The 13,723-nt window shown below is 36.7% G+C and overlaps 1 protein-coding gene across 1 annotated transcript in view; it reads left to right on the top strand.

Moving 5' to 3' along the window:
* Positions 1-13,723, top strand: part of SCAMP1 (secretory carrier membrane protein 1) — a 118,070-nt gene that overhangs the window by 99,112 nt on the left and 5,235 nt on the right. Inside the window, exons 7-8 of the mRNA XM_003920816.4 lie at positions 362-463; positions 3,354-3,471. Of these exons, the coding sequence (XP_003920865.1) occupies positions 362-463; positions 3,354-3,471 (220 nt within the window). The remainder of the gene's footprint in view (positions 1-361; positions 464-3,353; positions 3,472-13,723) is intronic.

Genomic DNA, 13,723 nt, shown 5'->3' with positions numbered 1-13,723 from the left:
ATGTCAAAAATTATTAAAGCAATATTTTAAATATTTGTAATTTATTGTATGTTCATTATATGTATAATTCTATGATGATATTTAATAAAAGAAGAAAACAAGGTTTTTGGTCAAGATTAATTGTGATGCAGTTGGAAATTGAAAGGACAAAGTGAAATTAGAATAATGGTATCTAGTGTTAGCATGACGAGTTCACATAAGTTATTACATTGTTACTAACTTGAGGCCTCGGTTGCCCCTTTTCTTGTTTGTACTTTGAAGATTTGAGTGTCATTCTGCATGTAAATGTAAAGATAATGAGAAAAATGACATCTTCTTTCTTCCTACCCTTTTTTCTTTTTCTTTTTCTTTTTTTTTTAAGGAGTGACAGTTCATTCAGATTCTTTGTATTCTTCTTCGTCTATATTTGTCAGTTTGCTGTACATGTGCTTCAGGCTGCAGGATTTCAAAATTGGGGCAATTGGTAAGTTATTTACTAGTTTTCAACTTTAACCTAATATTGTAATATAATTTTTGGCTTCCTAACATAGTTAACACAGAAGAATTGGGTTAGCAAAATTAAATGAAAGCAAAAATTGTTTTAAAGATGCAATTTGAAAATGTCATGAGGCATAAACTTTGGACAAATCAGTCTCTGAAGATTATGTTCCCATCTTTAAAAACAGCACATTTTATCTAGTATAAATAAAATGTGTATGTAAGGGCACTAAGAAGAAAACTGCAGAAGACACTGTGGGGGTCAGAGGGGGCGGGGGTGGAGACCAAGGAATGTGGAAGGGATAGGAAAGAACTTTAGGGGTTTTAAGGAAAAGGATACCTATTATGTGTAAAGCCCTATTTTAGGTGTACAAACATAGATTTTTATATACAAGTATACATGGGCACTTGTCTCTGAAAGGTAGAATCACTGCACACACGGATATACATATATTTTTAAACAATAGAATCATTCTCATCATGGCTCATTCAATGGGGGACCCTCAGAAATGGAGGCTATCTGGACCCAGGCTATGAGGTAATAGCAGATTTAGATATCTCTTTATACTCTGTTGCAAACATTCCTTGAGTGAAATGGTGGGCGGAAGAGTACACATCTCTAAAATTATCTGTCCCCTTCATCTTTCTTTTATACTGACTTGCATTCAGCTGTATTCTTACATGCCAGAAGCATATGCGATGCAGCTTTGTTGCACTGTGTACATAAACCAAAATTGAAATTAGCATTTAATTAGAGTGTGCTGAAGACTTAAATTTAGTATGCTACTACTGGAGTAGTGATTGGCAGTCAGATAATGCTTGGCAGTTCTGCAGAGCTCCTAATAGGCATAAATACATGGAGAGAATTTATATAGATATTTTAAATCAGTTCTCAGAAAAAGTAATAATTTTCATTAATTTAAATAGTGTCTAGTTTTTGGTATTTTAGGAAAAGGAAACATTTTAAATGTTTAATTAAAAATACACTGCTTACTTTAACAGCACAAGGTTTTTTTTTTTTTAATTCTTGTGAAATTTAAGTAATTTCTTTTGCTTTTTAGCACAGACATAGGGAAAATGCTAGAACTGAGCCTAACAGCATGTATGTGTCTAAATAACGTAAAAAGAGTCTGCTAATGAGGGTGCAGACAGAATTGACCTTTTTTAAGACAAACCCTCACATAATTCAGATTTTTTATATTAAACATTTTATTTTTAGGTAATCTTAGATTTACATACAATTGTAAGAAATAATGCAAAGAGAAAAAAATTAAAAAAAAAATAAAAAAAAAAAGAAAGAATGCAAAGAGATCTCAGGTACCCTTTATCGAGTTTCTCCCAATGGTGGTAATTTTGCAGAACTATAGTAAAATATAAAAACCAAGATCTTGACATTGATAGTAAAGTTAGGGAACATTCTCATCGCCAGAGGATTCCTCTTGTTGCTTTTTCATAGCCACACTTAAAACTCTCCTTTTCCTACTCCTTAACCCCTGGCAACCCCTAATGTGTTCTTCGTTTCTGTTTTTGTCATTTCAAGAAGGTTATAGGCCTGGAATCATAGTCTACAACCTTTGGCTTTTTTCACTCAGTGTTATTTTCTGGAAATTCATACAGGTTGTTATGCATATCTTTAGTTTATTCCGGTTGATTGATTGAGACAGAGGCTCACCCTGTTGTCCAGGCTGGAGTGCAGTGGCATGATCTCAGCTCACTGCATCTGCCTCCTGGGTTCAAATGATTCTCATACCTCAGCCTCCCGAATAGCTGGGATTAAGGGGCCTGCCATCCAGCGCAGCTAATCTTTCTGTTTTTAGTAGACATGGGGTTTCACCATGTTGCCCAGGCAGGTCTTAAACTTGTGGCCTCCTGTGATCTGCCCACGTTGGCCTCTCAAAGTGCTGGGATTACAGGTGTGAGCTAACGTGCCCAGCCTTCTTTTTATTTTTGAGTAGTAGTCTATTATACGGATGTATCACAGGATACTTAGTTGTTCACCAGTTGAAGGATATCTGTATTGTGTCCAGTTTTGGACCATTACAGATAAAGCTGCCATGAAATTTGTGAATAGATTTTTGTGTGAACATAATTTTCATTTCTCTGGGATAAATGTCCAAGAATGTAATTAGTAGATTATATGGATGTTACATGTTTAGTTTTTTAAAGAAACAAACTGTTTTCTAGAATAGCTATATTATTTTACACTCCCACCAACAGTTATGAGCGATTTAGTCTCTACTTCCTTACCAGCATTTGGTGGTCATTACTTTTTATTTTAGCCATCTTAATAGGTGTGTAGTGATACCTCATTGTGGTTTTGAACATCTTTCCAGGTGCTTATTTGTCATCTTTATATCCTCTTGGTAAAATGTCTCTTTCTGTCTTTTATCCGTTTTCTTAATAATTTTTATGTACTGTTGAGCTTTGAAAGCTCTGTGTATTCTAGATGTGAATCCTTTGTTGGATAAATTGTTTACAAATATTTTCTTCCATCATTCAGCAGAATTTAAAATAAACATTTAAAAAATGTAGTAATAAACTCATAAGCTTAAAAATTGTTCAGCTTGAAAAACATACATTCTGGAATTAAAACACTTGAGCATCTGGAGTTTGGTTTGCTTTTGAATTCAAACTGTGCCATTATAAGCTGTGTGACTTTGGGCAAGTTACTGAATGTCTCAGTTCCTCATTTGTAAAATAGGGATTTAAAACAGCATCTATCCTGTTGGGTGGGTTGTGAGAATTAAATGTGCTACTACACATAAAGAACTTGAACATTGCCTCGTTGGTAAGTGTTGAGTATGTGTTAGATATTATGCTATTTTTATAACGTATACATTAACTTTTGTCTAATTACACTTTTTATTACTCTGTAGTGGTTGGATTTCATCCCTTACTGGTCTCAACAAAAGTATTCCTGTTGGAATCATGATGATAATCATAGCAGCACTCTTCACAGCATCAGCAGTCATCTCACTAGTTATGTTTAAAAAAGTAAGTGAAATTTTATGCCCTTAAATGTTTATAGTGAACCTGATGTATAGTTTTCATTTTCCCATTTTGCTATAGTTTGGTGTAACTTGAAGCCATTTTATTGTTCTTGTACAAATTTGCTCTTTGAGGATTACTTTTTACAATTAAAAGTTATGCATAGGTACATTTTAGGAAATTGCATCACATTTTAAACTTCTATAAAAAGGGAGTATTTTAAAATCATTTTAACTGAAGGCTTTCATGAGTTAAAGAGTCAAGCTCATTTTTAAAATTTGGATTTTTGAAAATACTCTAAATTTCTTTTTTCGGATATGAAGCATATTAGCCTGATTAAGAAATAGAAATAAAACTATTACATGGTTTGTATATTTTATGCATATATATCTTTTAAGTTTTTAGGGTTTTGTTTTGTTTTGTTTCTAAAACAATTTTTATGATAAATTCGGAGAGAATATGTACAAGTTTGTGGCATGGTTATATTGCATAATGCCAGAGTTTGGGCTTCTATTGAACCCATCACCCAATAGTGAACACAGTGCCCAATAGATAGTGTTTCGAGCTTTGCTCTTCTCCCTCCCTTCCCTATGGAGTCCCCAGTGTCTGTTGTTTCCATCTTTATCTCTTTCTGAACCCTTCATTTAGCTCCCAGTTCTAAGTGAGAACATGCAGGATTTGATTTTCTCTTTGTGTGTTAATTCGCTTAGGATACTGGTGTCCAGCTGCATCTATGTTGCCACGAAGGACATAATTTCATTTTTTTAGTTGGTGTAGTATTTCATGGTGTGTATCACATTTTCTTTATTCAGTTTACTATTGATGGACACTTAGGTTGATTCTATGACTTTGCTGTTGTGAATAGTGGTGCAATAAGCATACGAGTGCAGGTGTCTTTTTGATATAAAATGGCTTCTTTTCCTTTGGTTAGATACCCAGTAGGGGTTTGCTAGGTTGAATGGAAGTTCTATTTTTATTTCTTTGAGAAATCTGCATACTGTTTTCCATAGAAGTTGAACAAATTTACATTCCCATCAATAGTATATAAGCATTCCATTGTCTCTGCATCCTTGCCAACATTTGTTATTTATTGACTTTTTAGTAATAGCTATTTTGACTGGTGTGAGATGGTAATTATTGTGGTTTTGATTTGCGTTTCTCTGATTAGTGATGTTGAGTGTTTTTATGTTTGTTGGCTGCTTGTATGTCTTCTTTCACGAAGTGTCTGTTGATGTCCTTTGCTCACTTTTAATGAGTTTTTTTCTTGTTGATTTAAGTTCTTTATAAATTCTAGATATTAGTCCTTTGTCAAATGCATAGTTTGCACATATTTTTTCTCATTCTATAGATTGTCTGTTTACTCTGTTTATTGTGTCTTTCTTTCTTTTTTTAAAGAGAGTCTCTAATTACCAGGCTGGAGTGCAGTGGCTCAATCTCTGCTCACTGCAATCTCCGCCTCCTTGTTTCACACAATTTTCCTGCCTTGGCCTCTTGAGTAGCTAGGATTACAGGCGTGCGTGACCATGCCTGGGTAGTTTTTGTTTTTTTAGTAGAGATGGGGTTTAAACATGTTGGCCAAGCTGGCCTCGTACTCCTGACCTCAAATGATCAGTCCACCTTGGCCTCACAAAGTGCTGGGATTGCAGGTGTGAGCCACTGTGCCCAGCCTGTTTAGTGTTTCTTTTGTTGTGCAGAAGCTTTTAAAGTCCCCTTTGTCAGTTTTTGTTTGTGTTGCATTTGCTATTGAGATCTTAGTAGTAAATTATTTTTTCTAGGTCAGTGTCTAGAAGAGTATTCCCTAGATTTTCTTCTAGGATTTTTGTAATTTGAGGTTTTACATTTGTCTTCAATCTGTCTTGAGTTAATTTTTGTATGTGGTGAGAAGTAGAGGTCCAATTTTATTCTTTTGCATGTGGCCAGCCAGTTTACTCAGCACCATTTATTGAATAGGGTGTCCTTTCCTGATTATTTATTATTGTCAGCTTTGTTAAAGATTAGTTGATTGTAGGTGTGTGGTGTTATTTCTGGGTTCTCTGTTCCATTGGTCTATTTTTGTACTGGAACCATGCTGTTTGGTTCCTGTGGTCTTTTTTCTTTTTTGAGACAGTCTTGCTCTGACACCCAGGCTGGAGTGCAGTGGCACAGTCTTGGCTCACTGCACCCTCTGCCTCCGCAGGTTCAAACAGTTCTCATGCTTCAGGCAGCCAAGCAGCTAAGACTACAAGTGCAAGTCACCATGCCTGGCTAATTTTTATATTTTTAGTAGAGAGGATTTCACCATGTTGGCCAGGCTGGTCTCTAACTCCTGGCCGCAAGTGATCTGTCCACCTTGGCCTCCCAAAGTGCTGGGTTTACAGGTGTGAGCCACTGCGCCTGGCCACTGTAGTCTTTCACTTATAGTTTGAAGTCAGGCAATATGATGCCTCTAGCTTTGTTCTTTTTGCTTAGGATTGCTTTAGCTGTTGAGGCTCTTTTTGGTTCCATATGAATTTTAGAATTGTTTTTCTACTTCTATGGAAAATGATGTGGGTAATTTGATAGAAATTGTGTTGAATCTGTATATTACTTTGGGCAGTATGGTCATTGTAACAATATTGATTTTTCTAATCCATGAACATGGAGTTTTCCATTTCTTTGCATCATGTATGATTTCTCTCATCAGGGATTTGCAGTTCTTACGGAGTTCTTTCACCTCCTTAGTTAAATGTATTCTAGATATGTGTAGGAGTGTGTGTGCATGTGTCTATCGTAAATGGGATTGAGTTCCTGATTTGGTTCTCGGCTTGAATGTTGTTGGTTTGTAGAAATGCTACTGATTTTTGTATGTTGATGTTGTATCTTGAAACTTTTTTTTTTTTTTTGAGACAGAAACTTACTCTCTTGCCCCGGCTGGAGTGCAATGGTGTTGTCTTGGCCCACTACACCCTCTGCCTCCTGGGTTCAAGCATTTTCATGTCTCAGCCTCCCGAGTATCTGGGGTTACAGGCATGGTTCGTGGCTAATTTTTTTTGTATTTTTAGTAGAGATGATTTCACTGTGTTGGCCAGTCTGGTCTGTCGCTCCTGACCTCAAGTGATCCACCTGCCTTGGCCTCCCAAAGTGTTGGGATTACAGGTGTGAGTCACCATACCTGGCCTGTATCTTGAAACTTTACTGAAGTCATTTATCTGGTCTTAGGAGTCATTTGGAGGAATCAGTACGATATGCAACTGCCCTGTTGTTTTTAGGTATATTTCTTCCGGTAGAATTCCCATGTCTATTTTCACAGCCTTAAAAACAAACTCATTACATGGAGGAAGGAAAATTAGTATTGTTATTTCTTTATTTAAAGTTTTACTGTGTCTTAGATATATATAATTTTGATATATGTGTTCAGACATGATATCGAGACCCTGGGAATAACACCTATGTTTTAAATGATAAAGACTTTTTGATACGTCTCACTTTAAAGAAAATAAGTCCTTATAATTTTTTTTAACTATTCTTTTACTTGAGAATATGTATGAGGAATGGCTACAAATAATTTTACCTTGTATTTAAAACCACTTTGTACTCCTTTAGTGCTTTACCCAGACATATGCCTTTTATCCTTCTCAAAACCCTGTGAAGGTTAGGCTGTGTCGTTTCTTCCATGTTTTGTGGCATATTTTCTCTATTTGAAATTTTTAACTTTTTTTCTGCACCAAACACACATACCATTGACACTCAGCTTTCTAATGTTACAAAATTCCTTCTCCAGTTTTCCTCCTTCTTCACCTCTGTAGCTTTCTATAACACAGGTGGCTCCTCTGTTAAGACTTTGCAATGATGTTCTAACTGTCCTGCCTCTTTGGCTATTCTTTCTCCACCATTTCTTTATCCAGTTCATAAATTAAGGTCTTAAATGTACTTGGCTCTTTGTGCTATACACTCATTTTCTTTGGGAATTTCATTCCCTTATTGTTTCAGTTTCTTCTCTACCTAGGTGACCTAGAATGTTGGAATTGAAAAAGATAATGTTTTGCGTAAACCTTTAGTTATGTCTTCACTTGTTCATTTTCTGATTTTATCTCACTGGAGCTGTTTTTTTTTAAAAAACAAAACAAAACAAAACAAAACACTGACTGAATACCTACTATGAATGAGTGGCACTAAGCACTTACGTGATTCCGTTAAACATTTTGTCAGTGCTGTGACTGCTTCTGTCAGTGGTTCTGTTACTTTTTAAGTCACTTTCTTAGATATCTTTTTAGTATCTTTTCCATTTTGTTTTTCACTTTGTTTTTCCATTTCCCACCCCAGCTAATCCAGAATTTTTTTAACAGGTTACCTAGACTCCCTTATTTTTCTCACAGTCCATTTTGTATATTAACCTTAATGTATAATAATTACTATGTTAACCTTAAAAAAACCCCAAACAAATCGACACTGCATATTTTTGATGTGGATCTGGGATTGGGAATGGGAATGGGATTGTGGTGACAGCAAGAAGAAGGGCTACATTCAGAAACACCAGCATCGCTAAGGTTGTAAAAACACACTACATGCCACAAAGCCAGCAAATGGGCCTTAATAACCTATTGATGAAATTTGCTTTTTTGTGTTCAGCCATGTTCTGGGCCCTATGCAGAACACTTTACCAGTATTATGCCATTTCATCTGCTCAAGGAATCCCAGATTGAGATTATAGTGGTGGTGGGAAGAAGGGCTAGTGGTGACATCTCACAGCTCTGTGATTCACACTTTATATTCTAGTCAAACTGTACTGCCAGGTTTCTTCAAACACGTCATGTACATTCCTTTGTCCCACATTTTGTTTATATGATTTTTTGGGGAGTTTTTGAAAAGGAATTCTTTATTCTCATGTACTCAAATCCATCATAACTTCATCTTATATATATATTGTTTAGGTAATCTTTTTTTTTTCTTTTTTGAGGCGGAGTTTCACTCTTGTTACCCAGGCTGGAGTGCAATGGCGCGATCTCGGCTCACCGCAACCTCCGCCTCCTGGGTTCAGGCAATTCTCCTGCCTCAGCCTCCTGAGTAGCTGGGATTACAGGCACGCGCCACCATGCCCAGCTAATGTTTTGTATTTTTAGTAGAGACGGGGTTTCACCATGTTGACCAGGATGGTCTCGATCTCTTGACCTCGTGATCCCCCCGCCTCGGCCTCCCAAAGTGCTGGGATTACAGGCTTGAGCCACCGCACCCGGCCGGTAATCTTTTTTTTTTTAAACTTATTTATTATACTTTAAGTTCTGGGGTACTTGTATGGACCGTGCAGGTTTGTTACATAGGTATACATGTGCCATAGTGGTGGTTTGCTGCATCCATCGCCCCATCATCTACATTAGGTATTTCTCCTAATGCTGTCCCTCCCTAATCCCCTCATCCCCTACTATTCCTTCCCTAGCCCTCCACCCCCAGGCCCCGGTGTATGGTGTTCCACTCTCTGTGTCCGTATGTTCTCATTGTTCAATACTCACTTATGAGTGAGAACATGCATTGTTTGGTTTTCTATTCTTGTGTCAGTTTGCTAAGAATGATGGTGTCTGGTTTCATCCATGTCCCTGCATAGGACATGAACTCATCCTTTTTTATGGCTATATAATATTCCATGGTGTATGTGTGCCACATTTTCTTTATCCAGTCTATCATTGATGGGCATTTGGGTTGGTTCCAAGTCTTTGCTATTGTGAACAGTGCTGCAATAAACATACGTATGAATGTCTCTTTATAGTAGCATGATTTATAATCTTTTGGGTATTGTACCCAGTAGTGGGATTTCTGGGTCAAATGGTATTTCTATTTCTAGATCCTTGAGGAATTGCCACACTGTCTTCTGCAATGGTTGAATTAATTTACATTTATGATGTTTTTTAATCTGTGGATTAATTGGTCTTCTCTGCTAATTGAAGACCTACCAGTGTTCTTTCAAGACCCAGCTTTGATCTTGCTGTATTCTCCCAGAATCTTTTTTGTTGCCTTGTGCCTTAGGGACAGTGTCATTCTCTATTTTCTTGGGGGAACTTACTGTCTGTATTGCTCACTGTGGGACCTGGGCATAAGCCAGTTTATATGCCATATGTTGCATGTATTCTGGGTACCCAGCTGTTAGCCCCCACAGTGTAAACAAGTGTTTTAGCATTGGAATTAGATGAGAAGAGCAAAAGTTCTGCTTTAAGCATACAACTCAGGTTGAAATTTTGGCACCTTCACTTACAGAGATAGGCTTCTGTAACCACTCAGGTTTAGTGTCATCTGTACTCCAAGCTGTGTGAGAGTGGAGACCTGTTCTGTATGCTTTCAGGTTGTCTTCCTCACATCTGGAACAGTGACATGCAGTGATTGGCATGTGATAGGTACTCAGATATTTGTTGAATAAAAGAAGGAATGGGAAGAGTAACTACTTTCATAGGGTTGGTGTGAAAATTAAATGAAACAGTGAATGTAAATTGTATAGAACAGGGCCTTCTCAGTTAACAGTAGCTTTCCTTTCTGATCTTGACCCCTTTATCATTTTATATTCAGGGTCTGGTTGAGTGTCTGCTTTTGTTTAGTAGGTGCCTTTTTCCATCAGCATTCTATCAGAAACAGAAAGAATGAAGAGGTTAATTGCAGGGAATTGGCTTACACAGCTGTGAGGGCATGTGGGGTGAATCTGATATCAGCGGGCAGGCCAGAACTCTCAGGCAGAAGCGGAAGCTCCAGTCCATAAGTGGGATTTTTTCTTCCTCAGAGGAACTCCAGTTCTGTTGTTAAGGCCTTTCAATTGGATGAGACATACCTAGATAACCTACAATACTCTTCTTAAAGCCAACTGATGGTAGATGCTGATTACATCTACAAAGTGCCTTCACAACAACACCTAGATTAGTGTTTGATTGAATAAGTGGAGACTACGGCCTAGCCAAATTGACACGTAACATTGACCATCACAACACCATTCTTTGGAGAATTCCTTTATTATTTCACATGTATTATTGAGGGTGTTTTATAAAACTAGAAATATAATAAACTTAGAGTATAGTAGAGGATTTTGTGGTATGTGGCAACTTTCACTCATTTGTTAAACAGCTGTTATGGAGCATATAGTATGTGCCAGGCACTGGCCTGTGCGAGCTCAGAGAGCTCACCTGTTTTTGGGGAAGAGAAACAAATTGGTGGGCCCCATGATTCAGTGATTTAATGGCCATCATAGAGGTAAGAGGGAGCAGAGCTTTCATGTTTTAATAGCGGGCATTTCTCTTGCTGTGATAGAAATTGAGTTTCAATTTTAAAAACCTAATTTTTCTTTTAAAATGTTCTGTTTCACACTTGATCAAAACTGGCAGTTTAATGACAAAAAATCCTTTGCAAGTATGTAGTAGTATTTATAACCACTAGGGGTCAGGCTTTTCAAGAATAATTAATACCTTCTAACACTAATCTGCACAGTTTTGACTCTAGAATTGTTGGGTTTTATTAAGCTGTTCTTCTCTTAAGGTAATTGTGCTCTGTGCTGTATATTTATCCTAATTGAAATTAATAGGATTTTGGTAATATCGTTGGCATTCTGTTGTGTTGCATAACTGAAGTAGCTCATCATTGGTGCTGGAGTATGCAGTATGAGACTCTGCTGTTTGCTTCCCCCACAGTATTGTTTTATACTCCGCATTTCAAATATTGAAAGAATATATGTCTCCTATACATCTACATGGATAAGGGTCTAGTTGAGTCCTTATCTTTCACAAGCAGGTTTCTTTTTTTCTCTCAGATTATTTCCAAATGGTGTTTTTCAAAAGGTCCTGTTTCTATTAGGACTATTAGAAAGAATTGAATAATGGTTTTGGGCTAAGGGGGGAGATATTATAAATGTATCAAATAACAGTAAATGAATGCATCACAGGAGACTGTGGTTAAGGGAAATCCAAAACTTTTCCCCTCTGTTAATTGGTGTAAGAGGTAGAATGACTTAATATGGAAGTAATTAGTAGATAATACATCATTTGTATTCCTTTGGGACCTGGTTTTGAATGATTATCATTTCCATGAAATTTGTTCATGTTTACGTTAAATAGTTTTTAATAGTGAATTTTTTGCATTTTGAAAGAATTTTAGAAAAGTTATTTTGCCTCTTTAAAAAGTTTTCTAAAGTGTTTCAAATTTTGTTTATTTACTACAATATCTATTCTGCAGATACTTATTTTTGTGGGATCCTAGAATTGGGTACATGATCCAGAATACTGTGATTAAGTCTCACTAATTAAACTGGTGTTTTATGGTAAATGCTTTGTGAGGATGCCCTATTATATATAAAGTGATGGTCTTCTTAGGTGAAAAGTGACTCTTATAGTTGTCTCTTCTGTATGTAGGGGATTGGTTTCAGAACCCACCCAATGTATATCAAATCTATGCATACTCAAGACCTGGAGTTCGCCCTGCAGAACCCATGTATACAAAACGCCTTTTGTATACTTGGGTTTTGCATCCCATTAATACTGTATTTTCTATCTGAGTTGGAAAACGTAACTGGACCTGCCCAGTTCAAGGATTATCAATGATACTTTCTTTGAAAGCATTGCTTTTGTTCACCTCTCTCCCTTGTCTCTTCCCCTTTTGTAACTTTATTTACAACCTAGGATAGAAAACTGATTAATTCTACTGTACTATTTTTCTATAGTCACAAATAGGCATGCTGCTTCTCTCTCAGAACCATTCAACACTATCATCTTTGCTGATTTTGAATCAATTCTGGATGGTTCACATTGTTTATTAAAATACTCATCCAGTTACTTGTCACCCTTTTCCAAGGGGCACAGAGTAGATAGAGTAATACTTTTGAATTCCTAGAAAAAAAGGCACTCCTGAGCAGATTGTTTATATCCTGTCCTTTATATTTTATATAAAGTTTTTAGTAAAACTTTAATCCCAATTAAAAAAAACTTTAATCCCAATTTTTATTTTGTTATCTTTTTCAATAAGTACTAAGATAGCTACTTAATAGATTCCAAATCTAGGTTACTATAACTAAATTATTATTGTCTTAGGCATCTTCAAATTTGGTAGATTTGGTAGATAGGGGAGTATTTATAGTGCTTTATATATGATACTTTCATCCAAGTCATCTTTAGATACATATTTTTCTCAGCTTTATTGAACTATAATTAACATATAATTCATCCAATTAAAATATACAGTTCAGACCACGTATGGTGATTCATATCTGTAATTCTAGCACTTTAGGAGGCTTTGGGAGGCTGAGGCAAGAAAATCACTTGAGGCCAGATGTTCGAGATCAGCCTGGGCAACATAATGAAACCACCCCTCAACCCCTTACAAGACATTAAAAGAAAAACAAAAACTTAGCCAGGCATGGTGATGTGAGTTTATTGTCCTAGCTGTTGGGGAGACTGAGGTGGGAGGATCACTTGAGCCCAGGAGTTTGAGGCGGCAGTCAGCTGTGATTACATACCACTATACTCTAGCCTGGGCTACTGAGTGAGACCCTGTGTCTAAAAAATACAAAATAATTTTTTAAAAAACCTAAGTGTGTAATTTAATGGCTTTTGGTATATTGCATTTTTTAAAATTGTGCAAAATATGTATAACATAAACTTTGTCATTTTAATTCTATTTGTGTACAATTCATTGGCATCAATTATATTAACAATGTTGTAATGTACTACTACTATTCCATCACTGCTATTTCCAGAACTTTTTATCAACCCAAAGAGAAACGCTAATCTTTTTTTTTTTTTTTTTTTTTTTTTTTTTTTGAGACGGAGTTTCGCCCTTGTTACCCAGGCTGGAGTGCAGTGGCGCTATCTCGGCTCACCGCAACCTCCGCCTCCTGGGGTCAGGCAATTCTCCTGTCTCAGCCTCCTGAGTAGCTGGGATTACAGGCACGCACCACCATGCCCAGCTAATTTTTTGTATTTTTGGTAGAGACGGGGTTTCATCATGTTTACCAGGATGGTCTCGATCTCTCGACCTGGTGATCCACCCGCCTCGGCCTCCCAAAGTGCTGGGATTACAGGCTTGAGCCACCGCGCCCGGCGAGAAACGCTAATCTTTAAGCAATAATTTTATTCCTCCCAACTCTCAGCCTCTGGCAACCTCTAATCTGCTATGAATTGTCTATTTTTGATATTTCATATAAATGGAATTATATAATATTTTCCTTCTGTACCTGGCTTATTCCACTTACCATGTTTTCAAGGTTCACCATGTTGCAGCATGTATCAGAAATGCATTCCTTTTTAAGACTGAATACTATTCCATTGTATCTGTATACCAC

This window comes from Saimiri boliviensis, chromosome 1 (assembly GCF_048565385.1).
Source record: "Saimiri boliviensis isolate mSaiBol1 chromosome 1, mSaiBol1.pri, whole genome shotgun sequence".
NCBI classification, from domain to species: domain Eukaryota; kingdom Metazoa; phylum Chordata; class Mammalia; order Primates; family Cebidae; genus Saimiri; species Saimiri boliviensis.
The sequence above is the reverse complement of the archived record's forward strand: the minus strand, read 5'-3'. Positions and strand labels throughout refer to the sequence as shown.